We start from the raw sequence: 17,752 nt of genomic DNA, 5'->3' as shown, positions 1-17,752 counted from the left end.
GTGGGAGTGACAAAAATTATATGTACAAAATTTAATGAAAAATATTAGTGTTTTTATATTTACAGCAAATGGCAGATTTTATACGAATGGCAAATGACAGAGAAGTTTGGAAGACAATGACCGCCAACGTCTGTATCAGATCAGGCACATAATCATCATCATATTTTCAAACTCCGTAGTTTGCTAAAGACAAACTGAAAACGTCGGAAAATAACTGAACTTGAAATTAAAAACTTATAAAAAAAATATATTCTCAAAACTTGCTAATTCAGTGTGAAGATAAACTCAAATATTAATAAATTGAAATGTCAACGTGAGTTCATAGCTTGGCATACCACAAACATAAAACTGGATAGCAGATTACAAGCAAAGTTTTTATAACAATCTTAGAAGGGTTTGAAGCACACAACGAACAACATCTCATCCCCTTACATGTGGTCAAGAAACAAACTTGGCAAAAAGGTCAATATTTAGAAAAATCACAGAAAGCAGAAAGTTGTAATAGCTACCAGCAGCTACATGGGGTATTGGGGTAAGTCGACTGTAGTAATTAAGTGTTTACTATATTACTACAGTTCAATGATTCAAAACTCCTGCAAGTATATGGAACTGCTGATGTTAGAAGCAGGTTATTTTACAAAGAAATATCAAAAATTAAAAACATTATTAACTGCCCACTCAAAATATTGCACAGTATGTACATAATGACATATACACCATCGGAAAAGTGCAGAACATGCTGCACAATAGTTTACTTTGTTTTACATTCAACACCAGATTATCTCTTTTGGTGAAACAAATACACTCTTTTCATGTATTTAACCGGTGTATGTGACTCATAACAAATTATTGGAAATGTGTTAGGATGTAGAACTCTTATATGATAAAACAAACTTTACTTCATTTTTCTCTGCCGTGAAAAAGTTTATATTCATAATGTGTCAATATTAAATGGATTAGCTGCATTAGACAGTGCATTGCTTCATGATTGTTAGGGTTACATGTACATGATGTACTTGACACAAATTTAATTGTTTTGTGCTTATAACAAAAAAACTTCACTTCAAACAGTGTTAGGAAGACAACAAAAGCACAAGAAACAGTTTGCTGAAACTCATAATAACAGCAAAAAAATTACAACAATTACAATTTACAACACACTGGTGAGTCACTGCAAACGTTTAATTAAACTGATTTTGAGACTAATAGCACATGATCATTGATCAATTGATTCTTGCTATCTCTTATAGATCCATTGCAATCTTTCTAAAAGCTCGCATCAGAAGAACATGCAAAGCATGTGGTTTGCTTTCAGCCATCAGTCCAAACACATCAGATGTGAGAAACCAATCAACTTGAACCAACAACCAGCACATTAACTTGATTACTAACAAGTGGTAACAGCTTTACGGGATCCAAGTTTTCTTCAAAACGTCTCTTTTGACTAATCAGCTAAAATTTAAAAATAATGCAGTGCATGCAGATACAACAGATGATGTAGCTGCACAATTTTTCTTATCGATTTTACCTTGCTATGGTATATAAATAAAAAATGTAAAGTATATTATATGCGTGCAGTTCTATGTATTTCGTGATACAAGCACAAATCCATAAATCAACAAAGTGCTACCATACAGTTTTGTGAACACAAATGAACATTTCAAAAGCTTGTGTAATGTGTCTCCATGGTAAGATGAAGTACATTAATTAGAACAAGATTTTACTTCATCTAAAAATGAAGAAAAGTTATGAACTGTTGTCCCACCCAGTACTACATGAACACCAGCATTTGAAGCATTGAATGATGCAACACAAGCTACTTCTTCATAAGTGGTCCCTCCTATAATAAACACAATAACTTCGCTGACTCTATCCTTCATAATGGATGAACCTGCATAAGGAAAATCTGCTTCACGAAGTTTTCCTTTCAATAGATCTTCCAGTGTCTCTTTCAGTTTAGGAATATGCTGAGTATAAATGTTCTCAACACCGTTCAAACCTTTAAAGAACCTTTTTGTTATTGAAATTGCACCAGGAAAGTCTCCGGGTGGTCTAGTATGACCTCCTAATCTTCCATACTTAATTAATGATGAAATCAATTGCTTATCACTATTTGTAGGGAGTGCATTAACAAGTGCTGCAGCTGAATTATTAGAGTGACTTTCATACCTAAGAGCATACAAAGCAACAAGCCGAAGAGCATCAATGTCACTTGTGGTTTGTTGGCGAAGTAATTCTTTCACTCGTTGTAATGCATTTGAATGGTCATCTTGGCAAGATACATCTTGTTCACACTCTGAAATTTCAAGCAAATTTTTTGATGCAACAATTCTTGATAATTCACCTACAACCGTCACATGCTTGGCAACTGTTCCAGACATCTTTTTGAACTGAGGATAATTTTCAACAAATGCTTTCATGTCTTGAATTGAATCAACCTTCTGCTGGCTTTTTGTTTTGACTTGAAATTCATCCATTAGTTCTTTGATCTTAGTCCCAATTTCCCCAAAGTTTTTGTACAAATTTTCTTTGTAAAATTGATCATGAGCAGGTGACATGACAACTTCATGCAAGTCAGCAGCAATTTCTGGAACTTTCGACAAATCTACACGACTGTTTTTTATACCCAAAAGCTCATGGGTCATTGCTTGATACGTCCACTGATTAAGTACAGGTGTGATTGGATCACCACGACGATCAATTATAAGTAAAAGAGGAGTTGAATCAGATCGCCGAAAATCAAACAACGAAGCTTCCCGAGATATAAGTGACTTAACTTTGTTTGCCAACTGAACACACATTTCTGAATTACCTTGATACCGAATCATGGGACACTTCTTCAAGGATAACAAGACTGAAGTTAATCCTAGACACGATCGAGTCAAGTAGTCTGGCTTCCACATCAATTGTCTTGAGCAGTTTGGGATATTTAGCGTAAAATGATGAACATCAATTGGATAGAAATCTGCAAAAAACTCTTGAATATCAACAACAGATTCACTCTCATCACTTTCAGCCAACAGCTTCACATCCGCCTTACTCACAGCATGGCTAAAGTATAAATAATATTTTCCATATCTTGGCTTTTTCAACTCTTGACAAAGTAGTTGGATGTTCTCATCGGTTGGTCGAACAAATACTATCACTTTTAAGTGCCTCATCTCATCTTTGTGAGTGGAATTAATACTTTCAAACAAATATACTTCCTTTTGAGAGATTTCTGACTTTGCATAAACCATGCTTATGATTCCTGTAGTCTCTTGGTCCATCAGCAGCACCTTCATTCCTGATCCACTGTCTTTGATCATTTTTGATACATAATTTTTCACAGCAAACACTAAATCCATATTGTACTGTCGGCGAGATTGCAACTCTATTGATTGATAATAATATGATTCTACACTAATCCAAATTACATCTCTAAAAAATTTGACATATTTACGTAACTTAATCACTCATAAGTTTATAGTTAGGCTTACAACAAAGCCTACAAAACTAGCTAAACTATAATGCAATATTTTTTATCATCAGTCACAAGAAGTACGGTAGCCCTGTCAAGGCATTTTCCATGCTAGCCTACAAGGTGGATATTATAGCCAAACAGCAAGCATGCACAAATTCCCAAGCTTTGTGTATACTAGTCAATCATCGTCCAAACCATAGCAATCTGCATGCACAGGCCTTGCCAACATGCAAACTTGAGGCCTAACTGAAGGCCGACATAATTTTTATTTTAACCTCTAAGCTAAAATTACTTTATATCCTTTTGAAATGATAGTTTTGATAACAAAATTGCCAAAGTGTGATCACTGAATCTGAATTCTGAAACCACTGCAACACCCGACCCAAGTTCAAATCTTAGTTTAGGACTTTAGGTTAATAAATGACAAACCTTTGCATTTTTCTAATACCAGTGTTGCCAGATGCTTTTTGGTTTTCTAGCACAAGTGCTAAAATCTAATCCATTATAATAATTTGTATGGTTATAACGTGGTTATAACGTCACAAACAGGGCCGTAGCCAGACCGCAGAGCAAGGGGGGGCCAAATTTTTGTTAGAAGGGGGGCCGAAAAAATTTAAATGATTTTGGAATTTTAACCTCTTAAATACCGGTATCCACAAAAAATGCAATATATCAGATTGTTTGTTTGTTTATCTTTATCCTGCATTGCGGGAAAGCGGACCTGAGCGCTATGCATCGGTGTACGCCTTCCGACATACACCTGACCCACGCTGCAACGCTGCAGCAATGTCTGTTTCCGGTTGTCTACTCTACTTATGACTTAAATTTGGTACTACCCATTACTCGAAATCGATCACTGGGTAGGGCAATTATCGTAAAGTTTCTTGCCTAGAGAAACAACAGCAAGTGCGGGTGGCTGGAGTTGAACATGCAGGCTCTCGACTGCGAGCCCAACGCGCTAACCACTCGGCCACGGCTGCCGACTTAGTGTTAAGACCAACACTGGTCTCTTATTTTATCCGTTACCGGTAGTTAAATCACGGCAACCATATTACAATGACCAACACAACACAGCAATTGTTGACTTGTATAAATAGCGGTACTTGTTATGAGCAAAAGCTTTAACTGGCTCGAAGAAGCTGTGCCGAGGATTTTCAATTTTTTTTATTTTTTTATTTTGATATATATGATTACATTCCGCCTATACACCCGTGAGCTAGTCTATTGCAATTGCAGATGTTTGGATGCAAACCGTCTCACAAACAAGTCTAAATCGATAGATTTCAATACAGAATGTTCAAAGGCCATAAGCACCAAGTTTGCCTGTCTTGGTTGTAACATGCTCCGTCTAGTGCAGAGGTGACGAACCCGCGGGTCCGCATGCGCATGCGGCCCGTCAAAGAATTTTGTGCGGCCCTCAAAACTATTTCACAATCGCTCATGCATTAAAGACAAAAGACATCTCAAAGCTGTTTTATGCCTTCACTGGTAGCCTACACCTTTCCTTTGCTATTTTCTTGCCGCTCACGCTCTCAAATGGTCATCTGCTTTCGGCAGCACGTAGCTACCTATGCGAACAATACTTTTCTAAAATGCACTTTACAAAAAGTCGTTACAGGTCGAGGCTGACAGATGAAAATCTTAGTATGCCGTTGGGAGTTACCACATCACCTATTCGACCTAATATTGAACGCTTAGTCAAGCAAAAAAACTTTCCAAAAATTCCACTAAGCAAAAAAATTCAATGCTTTAACTCTTTCGCGCCCAGCATCATTTTAAAATGATTTGCAGCTTAATTCGAAACGCCCAGCATCATTTTAAAATGATTTGAGTTTTAACGTAAAACGCCCAGCATCATTTTAAAATGATGCTGTTTGATGCGTGATATAAAACTTTGTCTTTGTAGCAGAATATCTATAAATTTACTGGTCCCTTGTAAAATGCTGATTTTATTGATATTCTTGTGTTTTTTAAAAAGATTTTGCTCAAATTTAACAAAGTGTGGTTACTTTAGCCAACAGTTAAAAGAAAAGTATGTACTAAAGGAACAAGGCATGTTTGATTTTTCCTTGACACTTCATATCATTAGGAAGTCCACTGAAAAAAAAATCTTTTTAGGTTCTACAGAAAAGGTGAAGTATTTTTTTTGTAAGGTGCTTCATTTTCACAAAATTTTTAACAAAAAAAAAGTTAAAAAAGAACACATTTTGAAAATACTGCATCTTCAAATATGTTGTATTAGGAAAGTAGGTTCTAACATTTATAGTCAGAACTTGAAATTATCTTTCCAATGAGATATTTCACGTCAAAATACACAATCGGTGTCACGCGTGTCAACTCGTTAAAGTTAGAGAAAAAATAGCAAAAATGCCTGGGTTTTGCGGTCAAACTGTGCAAAATCGCTGGGCGCGAAAGAGTTAACGTTAGTTTTTAATATTTTATGCTTCAATGCTGCATTAGGCCTACATAGCTTCAGCTGTTTGATTCGGATGGGCTTTTGTTTGTTGTTTGATAAAGAAATTCCATTAACTGATTTGTTGTTTCGGAGCATAATGGTCGAAACATTTAGTCAACTTGAGCAAAAAGGATAGAGCCAAAAAAAGAGGAAATCATCCTCATATGAAAGCAAGCACTTCAAAAATTAAACTGTCTTCGTTATCAGTGCAAATAGGCTACTGTTGCTCTATCCTTTTTGCTCAAATTGATTTGTTTTTATTTTTCACAGTTGTATGTTTCGATTCTGCGTAAGATAATTTCAACTGTGTGGGTTTTATTACTTTCATCTGCCGTTTGTTACTTTTCATGAATAATATCTTAAGTCGCTTAGGGAGAAGATTTTATAGTAGGTTACGATTAAAAAGTTGTGTGGCCCGATAACTCATGTGTAATTGACAAAGTGGCCCGCGACCGCAAAAAGGTTCGTCAGCCCTAGTGGGAGCGTCAACCCTTGTTAACGCTGAGAATCCACACTCACAAACAGCAGTGCTAGATCCAAATGTAGCAATATCTGCTGCAAGGTTGAACCATGGACTTCTAAACAGGGATATCTAAAGAAGGGGATACGAAGGCTTTTATTACGTCTGACAATAGAAGGGCTTTTGTTTATCGTAAATAATCTCTGTTTATTGTAAAATGACAATTGGCACCGATAGTAGTTTAATAAATCTTGTTATGATAACTTGCATTGCGCTATTAGAATCAGGCCTGGATATCCACAGCATGCTCATGGTTGCTTTGTTAATTCAACTACCCATATAGGCTACTTGCTTTACATCTAGCCTACTGCAAAGGCTTTGTTAAAAAAACAGCTTAGGCCTACTGGTAACTTTTTAACTGTCTTTGTAAACAAGTATTCTTTAAATATGCTCTACATAACATTTGCTAACTGTCTTCTGTAGCTCATTGTACCAGTTGAACTACAAAACTTTCTGCAATTCCAAAAAGAACCGCATTTTAACGTGCTACAAACTACCGCCCTGGTAGTGTCATGAGAATAAGGCAATCGCTGCGAGCCTTCATATCCCCTTCTCTAGATATCCCTGCTTCTAAATAGTAGTATCTGGACTGGAAACGCAGTGACCAACATGTGGCCAAACAGTTGGTACAACAGTGGGACAACAGTGGGCCAACAGCCAAGTAACTAACCCTGTTGGCCCACTGTTGGTCAACTGTTGTACCAACTGTTTGGCCACATGTTGGTCACTGCGTTTCCAGTCCAGACACTACTATTTAGAAGTCCATGGTTGAACACTTCACAGATCAGAAAACTAGAAACAAAATTTATTTACACTGATTGGATTGAAGAGAAAAAATAAACACTGCTTAAAAGATTAGTTTACAGTATATTTTGTATGCGTTGTCTTCAAAAACCACTTGCTTTACCACTGCACATTTTGCGATTTATCACTGCACAAATTTGGTTTATCACTGCACAAATTGGTTATCACTGACCCTTAGAATTAGGTATGGTACCGAGAATAGCGACAGCTGATATCAAATATCCTAATTTGTACCGGTTTGTAGGCCTGCTGGATAACCATTCCCTCATTATTAGGTTATCAGTCTTTCCCAAAACATTTTCATTTTGCACAGTTTCTGACAATTTTTCTACCAACCTAACACGTGTTGGCCTTGGTTGAATTGAACATGTTGAGGTTGCCAAAGGAAGGGAGGGGAGAAATTGTTTAATCATCTTAGCTGTTAACTAAACAAAACAGTTGTAGTTAATGGGGCCTAGGTTAGAGCTCTGCAACGGGAAAGATGGGCAAAATCATTATAATTGTAGCTGTTGCTCGAAAATGTTGGGATTTCGCCAGGGGGGGCGAGGCCCCCCCTGGCTCTCGGCTGGCTACGGGCCTGGACTCACAAAGGTAGGTTAAAATCACACAAAAACTATATTTGTAACTACTACATAATTTTGGCTATTAATAGATCGGCCCCTAGTCAATGAATCTGGACGTTGGTATGGTGTGTGTGTATAAACATCGCCATGGTCGTAAGCCAAGGGTCTCAAACTTAATTGCTCTGAGTGCCAAATGAATAGGCCTACTTGTGAATTAACCAGAGAGCCGCAATACCTTTTTGCATTGCAGAAAGTTATGCCTGTGAGAAGTAAAATGGAGCGGAAAACGTGATGTGGAAGTAATTAAAAGCCAACCATTGGCTCGGAGACGGCACATAATGTAGCCTACCGGTACTCAGTTGGCAGTTGCGCCTCTCTAGGTTTACGGCTGGTTTGATAATTGTCTGCTTTGTAAAGCGCTGAAGAGCAACGGATTCTGCGATGGATACAGCGCTATATAAAAACAAGCATTATTATAATTATAATGATGATGATTCTCATGTCGCTTTGACTGTTCCACTATATCGTTTTTGTCAGTCTTGCAACACCTGATGTAGGCTACTGCGTTTTGAAATGTCTTTGCCAGTGGTAGGATTTTGTAAGATTCTATAGGCTACATTTAAATTGCGTTGTTCTGCATTGATTTTCCAATGTTGCGCGTATGTTAGGCTACCACACGCGAGCTCGTTACATTCCAGCTGAAATAGGCTGGTAGCTTTCGATGCCATTCACTTAAGTTCAGTGGCTTCTTCTAGATCAGTGATTTTCAACGGCGGTCCGTTGAGCTACATGCGACGGCGGCCTTCTGCCATTCTTCTTGTACCCCTCATCGATGAAGCAAAAAAATTATTTGTGTTAGAAGAACTGCTCAAAATGAGGAGAATACATCGTAATTATTCCATAACTTAGTTACGTGGCCAACTTGCAATTGCAAGCGGGTTTATTGTGGGATGAGCTAGTGTAGCGATCCATTATTTCATCGTATAAGTTTTCCTGCCTTTTACTAAAGTTTCTGTAATTTTCCATGCAACTGCTCCCAAAGAAAATAGAAAAAAGGGCGCACACAATAAAATGGTTTGTTCGTCCTTTGACGAGAGCTCGATCACATCAAACCAGCTCAATTAGACAAAGAGCTCTATCAAATTGGAACCAAGGGTACCAAGTTTAGTTCAAATTTAAGGAGTTAAAAACGTTAACACAATTGTAACAGACATAGTATGAAATAGGTATGTTTAGTGTTTATGATAATAATGTGGTGTTGTGTTTGTGATATCGTGTCGCGAAGTGATTCTGCGTGGTTCCACCGCCTTCCGCAAAAGAATGTCTGAGTTTGTGCCGTATAAGAAGAGTCCACCGCCTTCCGCATTGGAATGTCTGAGTTTGTGCTGTGTTGAAGAGTCCACCTCGTTGAAACATTAATTGTTTTGTAAGCGCCGTTGAAAACCGTAGCAGGCATTCATTGTTTGTCTGGCTTTTTCTGTTGAAAAGCAGACCATGCCGATTGAGTTGATGCAAATGCAGCAGCAGCCTTGTCTCCTTTTTGTTTACTAGAGATCATCGCAGTTGGAGATCATTGAGGTCGTCGTAGCATTTAATTGTTGGCATTTGGCTTTTTGTATTCCTTGAGAGGCGCTAGAGAGTCGAGTGCAGGTGGCTCTGGAGCATTTTTAGCTTAAGCCAAACTTCAACATCTAAGAGAAAATTCTTATTTTCCATTTCATTCATGGCGCAACAAAAGAGATAGATGTTTCGTGAATTTCGTGCAAGTCTTGTAGAAGCACATTTGGACTCGCCAAGACTGTGCTCAGATGCAACAGATATGAGTGTCTTTCCATGTTAGGGAAGAATTGCAATCTTAATGGCCCTTAACAGATTGCGAAAAGTGGATAATCTTACGTCTGGGATGTGCAATACCACTGCATTTTACACCAAAAAAATATTGCTGCTAAGTGATTGGGATGTCTAATCACAGTAATGTGATAGAAATCATAACATTAACAGTACTAAGTTAGAATTCTTTCAAATGCGCAAGTTTAAGCAGTTTCCGGAACATATTGATACCGATGTTGCCGATTGGTACTCTGGAGTACCAAAAAGTAAAAAATTGGCACTATTTTGGTTGCATTGGTACCCTAAAAAATGATTTGGTACTCTGCATAACATTTGGTACTATTTGGTACCATTTTTAATTTTTGGTTTTTATCATTCGTATTGTACTTTTTTTCAATATCGGAAAAGTTTGACAACCTGACAATGACAGTGTCATTTCTTCAAATTTGTTTTGCTGTATGGTGTATGGCAAAAGTTAAAGCAACCAAATGCTATCATAAAAATCGTAGGCATTTGAAACATGGGAAGTTGAATTCACTTGGTCGTGCAGCCCACCTGAATCTAGCCTGGTAAATAACAAAGAGAAAAAATATTTCAGCTCCTGTAAAGTTCGTAACCTTCCTGTCAACCACATTGATTTAACTTGGCTCGATACGATAAGAGCGAATTGCACAGAAAAAGTTAAATTTTGTCTGAAAGTAAAAAAACTCGATGGAAAGAATTATGGTCATAATTTTGTTCTGCGCTAATGAAGTAGATAAAAATTTGTTATTTTTAAAGGTGAAAAAAATTTGGTACTCTGTTTATCAATTTGGTAGGCTACTCATTTAGAAAAAAATTGGTACCCATTCATTAAGTGTGGTTGGCAACACTGATAATACTGATTGCTGACTATGGAGACGTGCGCATGTTCACTGCCGTTGAGTGATTATTAGTGCTAAATGTTCACAGTCAAGAAAGAAATGTTGGGTGTCAGTGTCGCCTGGGCGATAAAAAAATGCTACAAATTTCTTGCAGGCCTGCCTCATTTTGACGTCATAACTGATCATAACCCTTTACTTTCGATTTTGAACCACAAGCGTTTAGATGAAATCGAGAATCCACGGTTACAGCACATGAGGATGGAGGTTATAATGTTCTGCCTTTACTCACTAGTACCCCTTGCTTGCTTACAGTTTCTTTTTAATAATTGTAAAATCCGTTTACATGTGCGAAGTAACATAAATACACAACGGTTCATGCAATATCAATATGAGAATATAAATGAAAAGGACTCATGAATACTACAATCCTCCCCAAGTTGTAGATTTGGATTAAGGGGTATGCTTTTTATATAACGAGTACGATAAATTATAGTTGTCACAAATTTTCAGTCTGATGATAACAAAACGTTGCTTACTCGAATTACAGTTTTACACAGAACAAGAATTAATCAAACATACTTGTCATCAATCTATACAAAGGTCATTTGTGACTGGTTTGAAGAATGAAGAGTTTCTTGTGACCACATGAGATCCTTTTTTTGCAGTGATCATCGAACCATTTATGTTGGTCACTTTGTAAGGACGCAATCCATAAGGGAGTGATAGTTTACTTTCTCTTTTAACTTTCAACAAAACCAAGTCACCAATTGAAATATCACAATGTTTAGCATGTGTACGTTTGTCTGCATATTTTTTCATTTTACATTTTGCACGAGTTTCTTTCTCTCTCAACGATTGGTCATTTACAGTAGTGAGAGCTTGAGGAATAGTAATATTAGCTTTCCTCCCAAACAAGAGTTCTGCGGGACTCGTTCTGGTCGTGCAGTGTGGCGTAGCTCGATAATTTCTCAAAAAGTTATTCAAGTCAGATTGCCATGAATTGTGTTGAACATTTGAAATGCGAACAGATTTGTTAAGTGTTTTCATGAAGCGTTCAGCTTCGCTGTTGCTTTTCGGCCACAACGGAGTTATCTTTCGATGTTTGAAACCTAAACGTTGGGCAAATTGCTTAAAATCGTAACTATTGAATGGCGGGCCATTATCTGATTTAAGCACAAGTGGAATTCCAAACATTGAGAAAATTTTGTCAACTACCGGTATCACAGATGAAGCTTTGGTAGAATTGACAATTTCTACAACAGGAAATCGCGAGTACTCATCGACAATTACTAGCAAGTATTTACCAGTGTTATACGGTCCAGAAAAATCAATACACAGTTCAGTCCATGGTGCGTTAGGCAATGGTGACATTTTTAATGGTTCAACAGTGTTTTTAACGGTTGCAGCTTGGCAATAAATGCAATTTTTAACAGCGTTTTCAACAGTTTTGTCAATGCCAGGAAACCAAACTTTTTCTCGAATCAAAGCTTTTGTTTTCACGATGCCTTGATGTCCTTGGTGTGCAAGAGTTACGGCTTGTTTTTCTAACACTCGCGGCATAATGATTTTGTTCTGTTTGAGAATCAAATCAGAGTTTGTTAATGTCAGCTCGTTCCTGATAGGAATGTATGGCTTGATGTCTTGATCTGGATTCTTCATGGCAGATTTCCATGCGTTGCTTTTGATGATGTTGATGATTTTCTGCATTGTGTCGTCACCTTTGACAGCATTTGTGACATCATCAATTGTCATTGCTAGCGGAATTGCTGATTGAGAAATAAAGTTCACATATTGTTCAGTCGCATCACACAATTGAGTGCAATGTGTGCTTCCCACGGGATGTCGAGACATGTAGTCAGCAGGGTTGTCTTTTCCTGGTTTATACGTCACAACGAAATTGTAGGGTTGCAATCTTAAATTCCAACGCTCAATTCTTGCTGGAGGCTTGGATGATGCATTTCTGAATATGAGTTCTAATGGCTTGTGATCTGTAATCAAATTGAAGGGTTTTTGCATGCCATATAGATACAGATGAAAATGTTCACAGCCCCAAGCAATTGCTAGTGCTTCTCTCTCAGTTTGAGAATATCTTTGTTCGACAGGGGTGAGAACTTTACTTGCATATGCAACAATCCGGGCAGGTTCATTAACATTGCTACGTTGAGTGAGAATGGCTCCAAGTCCTACGGGACTGGCATCTACGATAAGCTCTGTTTCTTTGTTCAGGTCAAAGTATGTTAAGACTTCATTCCCTGTCAGGCTGTCTTTGAGAGCTTGTATTGCGTCATCATGCACAGCGGTCCATTTCCACTCTGTGTTCTGATGTGTTAACTCTCGCAACGGTTGAGTGATTGTTGAAAAGTTTCTGATTGTTTTTGCACAATAGTTTGCTAATCCCAGTAGACTTCGCACTTCACCGACTGATTTTGGCGTTGCAGCATTCTTTATAGCATTTATTTTTGTGTCTTGTGCAGAAATGCCTTTGTCAGAGAATGTGTATCCATAAAATTCCAATTTTGTTTTGTTAAATTCACATTTTCTTTTGTTCAGAGTGAGATTCTTTTCTCGCAATCGTTGCAATAAAGCATCAAGATTCTTGTTGTGGTCTGCTTCAGTCTTTCCATAGACAATGATGTCATTGCTAATGTTGAGTGTACCGGGTAAGCCATCGAGTGCTTGCTGAATGGTTTTTTGAAAAAGTTCGGCTGCTGAACTCACACCAAAGTTTAAACGTTTGTAGCGATATAACCCATTATGAGTTGAGAATGTTGTTATGTATCTGCTGTCATCATCCAACTCAATTTGGTGATATCCTTTGTTCAGATCTAGCTTTGAAAACATTTTGGCCCCATTTAGTGCATGAATAAGGTCATCCACAGTTGGGCAGATGTGTCTTTCACGATGTATAGCCTTGTTTGGCATTCTCATGTCCACACAGATTCTTACTTCTTCTGAGTTGTTTGGTTTTGGTGGTGTGACAATGGGAGATACCCACGGTGTTGGACCATTGACTTTTTCAATTATATCATGGTCTTCCAAGTATTTCAGTTCTGTGTTGACTTTTTTCCGAATGTGAAATGGTATTCGCCTGTGTGGGATGGCTGTAGGTATCACTGATTTGTCAATGTGGAGTTTGGCTTTGAAGTCTTTGAGTTTGCCTATGCCTTGAAAACGGTCAGCATACTTGTTAATGATGCTAGAATTTGTACCAGTGACAGTTTGATTGATTATGTGTAACAGGTTTAGATTAACAGCACTGTTGTAGCTCAACAAACAGCCATGTGTTCCTTCCACTACATAAAATGTGGCATAAGTTGATTTATTTTTTGTCTTTATGTCAGCATGACATTTGCCAAGTAGTTTCATTGGCTTGCAAGAACCATATGTAAAAATTTTAACATTGGTTTTGAAAAGTTTGCATTGTATTTTGTTGAAGTTTTCTTCATCAATGAGATTAGCTGATGATCCAGAATCAAGCAAAAATTTGATGTTTTTTCCATTGATATTTAGATTTGCAGTAGGATTCTTTTCTGAATTTATTCTACATAGGCCTACATAAGCAATTTCTTCATTAGAATCTGATGTGTCACTACTGCTTTGCTGTTCAGATGTAGCTCTAACATTTCTTTGATATTGTTTTTGTTTAGTTAAACAGCATTTTTTAAAATGATTTAGTTTTCCACAATTTCTGCAAGTCTTTCCAAATGCAGGGCATGACCGCCTTCCCTTAGCATGAGGATAACTGCCACTGCAAAAATAGCACTTGCTGATGCTTGTTGACTGTCTGAGTTGTGTTGGCCTAGTAGGTTTTGGCTTGAATGAATGCTGTTTATTTGTTGAGAGTTTGTGCATTTTGTTGATCGATTGTGATTGACTGTGAGCCTGTTGTTCTAGATGTTCTGTTTGCTGTCGTGAAGTTTCAAGGGTTTTTCCTATTTCAAGCAAATTTGTTAGATTCAGCTTTTTTGCTTCTAGAGCTCTGGTACGCAGTTTTTTGTCAGAAGTTTTGCTGATGATTTGCCTTTTAATTTCTTTGTCAATTTCGCCACCAAAATCACAAGTTTGAGCCTTTTTTCTAAGTCGGGCGTAAAACTGATTGATGGTTCATCTGGCAGTTGTGCCATTTCACGAAATTGCAGCACTTCATAGTCAATGTTTATCTGAGGCTTGAAGTAGTTACTGATGGCTTGTTTGGCAGCCTCATAATCATTTTCATTACCAGTGTTAGGCAAAGTTATAAAAATGTCGAACAGCCATTCTCCTGCATAGTGCAGTAGAGATGCTCGTTTGATTTTATCTTCTTTAATTTTATTGACAATAAAGAAGTTTTCTAAGCGACAAACCCACTTGTTCCACCGTTGTCCAGTTGATGAAGGATCACCCTCTTCAAAAGATGGAAATGCTTGCGAAAGACCAGTCATCTTGCTGTCTTACGTTGATGTGTTTACGTGGTTTCTGAAACTCTACTGGTCGCCAGTTATAATGTTCTGCCTTTACTCACTAGTACCCCTTGCTTGCTTACAGTTTCTTTTTAATAATTGTGAAATCCGTTTACATGTGCGAAGTAACATAAATACACAACGGTTCATGCAATATCAATATGAGAATATAAATGAAAAGGACTCATGAATACTACAGAGGTCATGGAATATCACTTCACTGTTCACTGGCAAAAAGGTGCATCGAATCAAGCCGCTGACGCCCTGTCCCGTAGCCCGGTGTCGGGACCCTATACCAGATGATGAAATAGCAGAAAACGGTATCCAATCTATGCACAGGTTTGCAGAACTCAACGGTTGCGTGGATTTAAATTTAAGGCTTGTCAATCTCAAGGAAGGCGCATTAAACGATCAATGTTATCGCCAACCAGTGGCGTAGCCAAGGGGGTGGGGGGGGGGGGTTGGGGGTTACAACCCCCCCCCCCCTTTGGCACGCGTGTGACGTCACGATATTGAGAATGATGCTTTCAGTCAAAAAAAAATTGCCTAATTTTAAACAAAATTGCATTAAAAGAGAGAGTTGTGCCAATACCAAACATTCAAACATCTCAGCCAGGAATTAGCAACAAGAAAACATAGAGACTTAGCTTTACTTCCGAAAAATGCCGAAGAAAACATGACCTTATCCTTTTGCTATGCCACCGGACAGCATCATTTTACAGGAATATTCATACCCACATTTTTGTTGAAAATGCTCTCAGAATGCACTAAATTCAAAGTAATTTTTCAAAATTTTCTGGGGAAGCCCCCCAGACCCCCCACCGCTGGGTTGTCAAAACCCCCCCTTCCAAAATTCCTGGCTACGCTACTGTCGCCAACTAAAGAAGATTATCGTCGATGGATTTCCCAATTATAAATCTCGATTGTCTAATACGTTAAAACCATTTCGGAAGATACGACATGAATTATCAGTTGACAATGACTTTATTGTGTATGGTGGTCGATTATTCATTACTAAAAAACTTAAAAGTGAGATACTTGCTAATTTACACGAATCTCACCAAGGCGTTACCCGTACCATGGAACGCGCTCGTTTGGCCGTTTATTGGCCCGGCATAGACCATGACATTGAAACCGTAATTTTATCGTGTCAAAAATGTCAAGATAACCTCCCCTCGTTGTGCAAAGAGCCAATGGTGTTGAGAAATCAACCCATTCGCCCTTTTCAGGAACTAGCGATTGACTTAGCTGAATTTAATGGACAACACTATCTAATTATGGTAGATTGTTTGACAGACTGGCAGTCAATTTATTTCATGAGGCAGAGCACTACGTCTATTGTGATCATCAAAGCTTTACATGATTATTTTACTCGCACTGCAATACCAGATGTTATTTGGTCTGACAACGGACCCCAATTCAAGTCTGATAAATTCACCAAATTTCTTCATGAATGGGGCGTGCGGCATCATACTTCTACCCTGACTTCTACTACAACCTATCCGCAATCTAATGGGAAAGTTGAAGCAACCGTAAAAAGCATGAAAAAGTTAATACGTCGTTCATGGACGCATCGCTACCTCGACGAAGATCAACTAGCAAAAGCTTTGATGCAGTATCGAAATACGCCATGCAGGAAGGACGGATTTGCCTGCTCGACAACGTGGACTTGCCTGCTCGACCACGCAGACAGGTTAAGGGGCCGAATCGACTTATTGAGGATCCGAGTTGGCCTTAAGCTGCCTGGTGGAATGTATTAATGTTGGTGTTATATTTTGTAGTGTCACTGAACCTAAGGGGGAGATGTTGTAGTATTTGCAATAATATGCTGGAAGCACTGCTTGCTGCAATCAGCGCGAGAAATGTCCGATTCTCCCGAAGCTACATTCTTGCGCTGACTGCAACGTGTTTATGTTAAGTTTAATCAGTTCGACTTAAGCACCGGTAGAGAGCACACGTGTAGTTCTTTTTCCTCAGTTTTCACAAATAAAAGGTATCAAACACAGCCCATGAATTTTTGCTTTTTGCTTAACTTTTTTCAGTAAGGAATCAGCTTTGACGAGATTATAAAGTTTCTTACACGGACTATGATTGAAGTTGTACACAGCAACCATTGGGATGCTAGAAACATACTCAACTAAAAGCTGTGGGCTTATAACCTAGTCTCTTTTCTTGCGCCATTGTAGCCGTAGGCCTATCATAAAAAATGTGCGGTCTACATTTGCATTAGCCATAGCTTATTGCAGACAAAGAAGTGCGAGTTTTTAAACAGTTCGGTTCACTAAAAAACTCTAGTCCACGCTTCTGCAATGTTTAAAATATTCTGTCCATTTGCCATCATTATAGGAAAAGCGAATGTTGCCTTTGCACAACGAACAGCTTAGTATTAATTATATCAATGCCAACATTAGATGAAAAATGGAAGCCGAATGCTTGATCACCAAAAGACAGTTCTACTGATTTCAGGATAACGAGTTACCAATGAAACGTCCTCCTAAAACAAAAGTAGCCTACACGTTCTGGCCAACAAACGTAGCCTATCCCAGACAGTAAATAAGTCGTTTTTACATAGATTCAACGTCTGCAGACGTTGAATCGATGTAAAAAGACGACTGAATTGCTGTTTGGGATGTTCATCAGCAATCATTAGGCCTAGTAAATCATTCTGAAATAAGATCAATAGTAAAGTTTGTTTTTTCTGCTTGCTCTTGCCACTACGTAACTATACATGGAATTGTTTTGGCATGTGGTGACACTTCCATTTCCATATATTTCAGTTTCGTTTATTGGATTGTTGATTACATCAACGTCTGCG

General features: G+C 38.1%; 1 protein-coding gene across 1 annotated transcript; it reads right to left on the bottom strand.

Moving 5' to 3' along the window:
* Positions 1-1,347: 1,347 nt before the first annotated feature.
* Positions 1,348-3,347, bottom strand: LOC145784231 (vacuolar protein sorting-associated protein 45-like). The gene has a single exon (XM_082596014.1). It carries the CDS (start codon positions 3,345-3,347, stop codon positions 1,704-1,706), a length of 1,644 nt encoding a protein of 547 aa, XP_082452140.1. The 3' UTR covers positions 1,348-1,703.
* Positions 3,348-17,752: the final 14,405 nt, after the last annotated feature.

This window comes from Aplidium turbinatum, chromosome 15, assembly GCF_918807975.1.
Source record: "Aplidium turbinatum chromosome 15, kaAplTurb1.1, whole genome shotgun sequence".
NCBI classification, from domain to species: Eukaryota; Metazoa; Chordata; class Ascidiacea; order Aplousobranchia; family Polyclinidae; genus Aplidium; species Aplidium turbinatum.
This window is presented reverse-complemented; position numbering and strand designations above follow the sequence as displayed.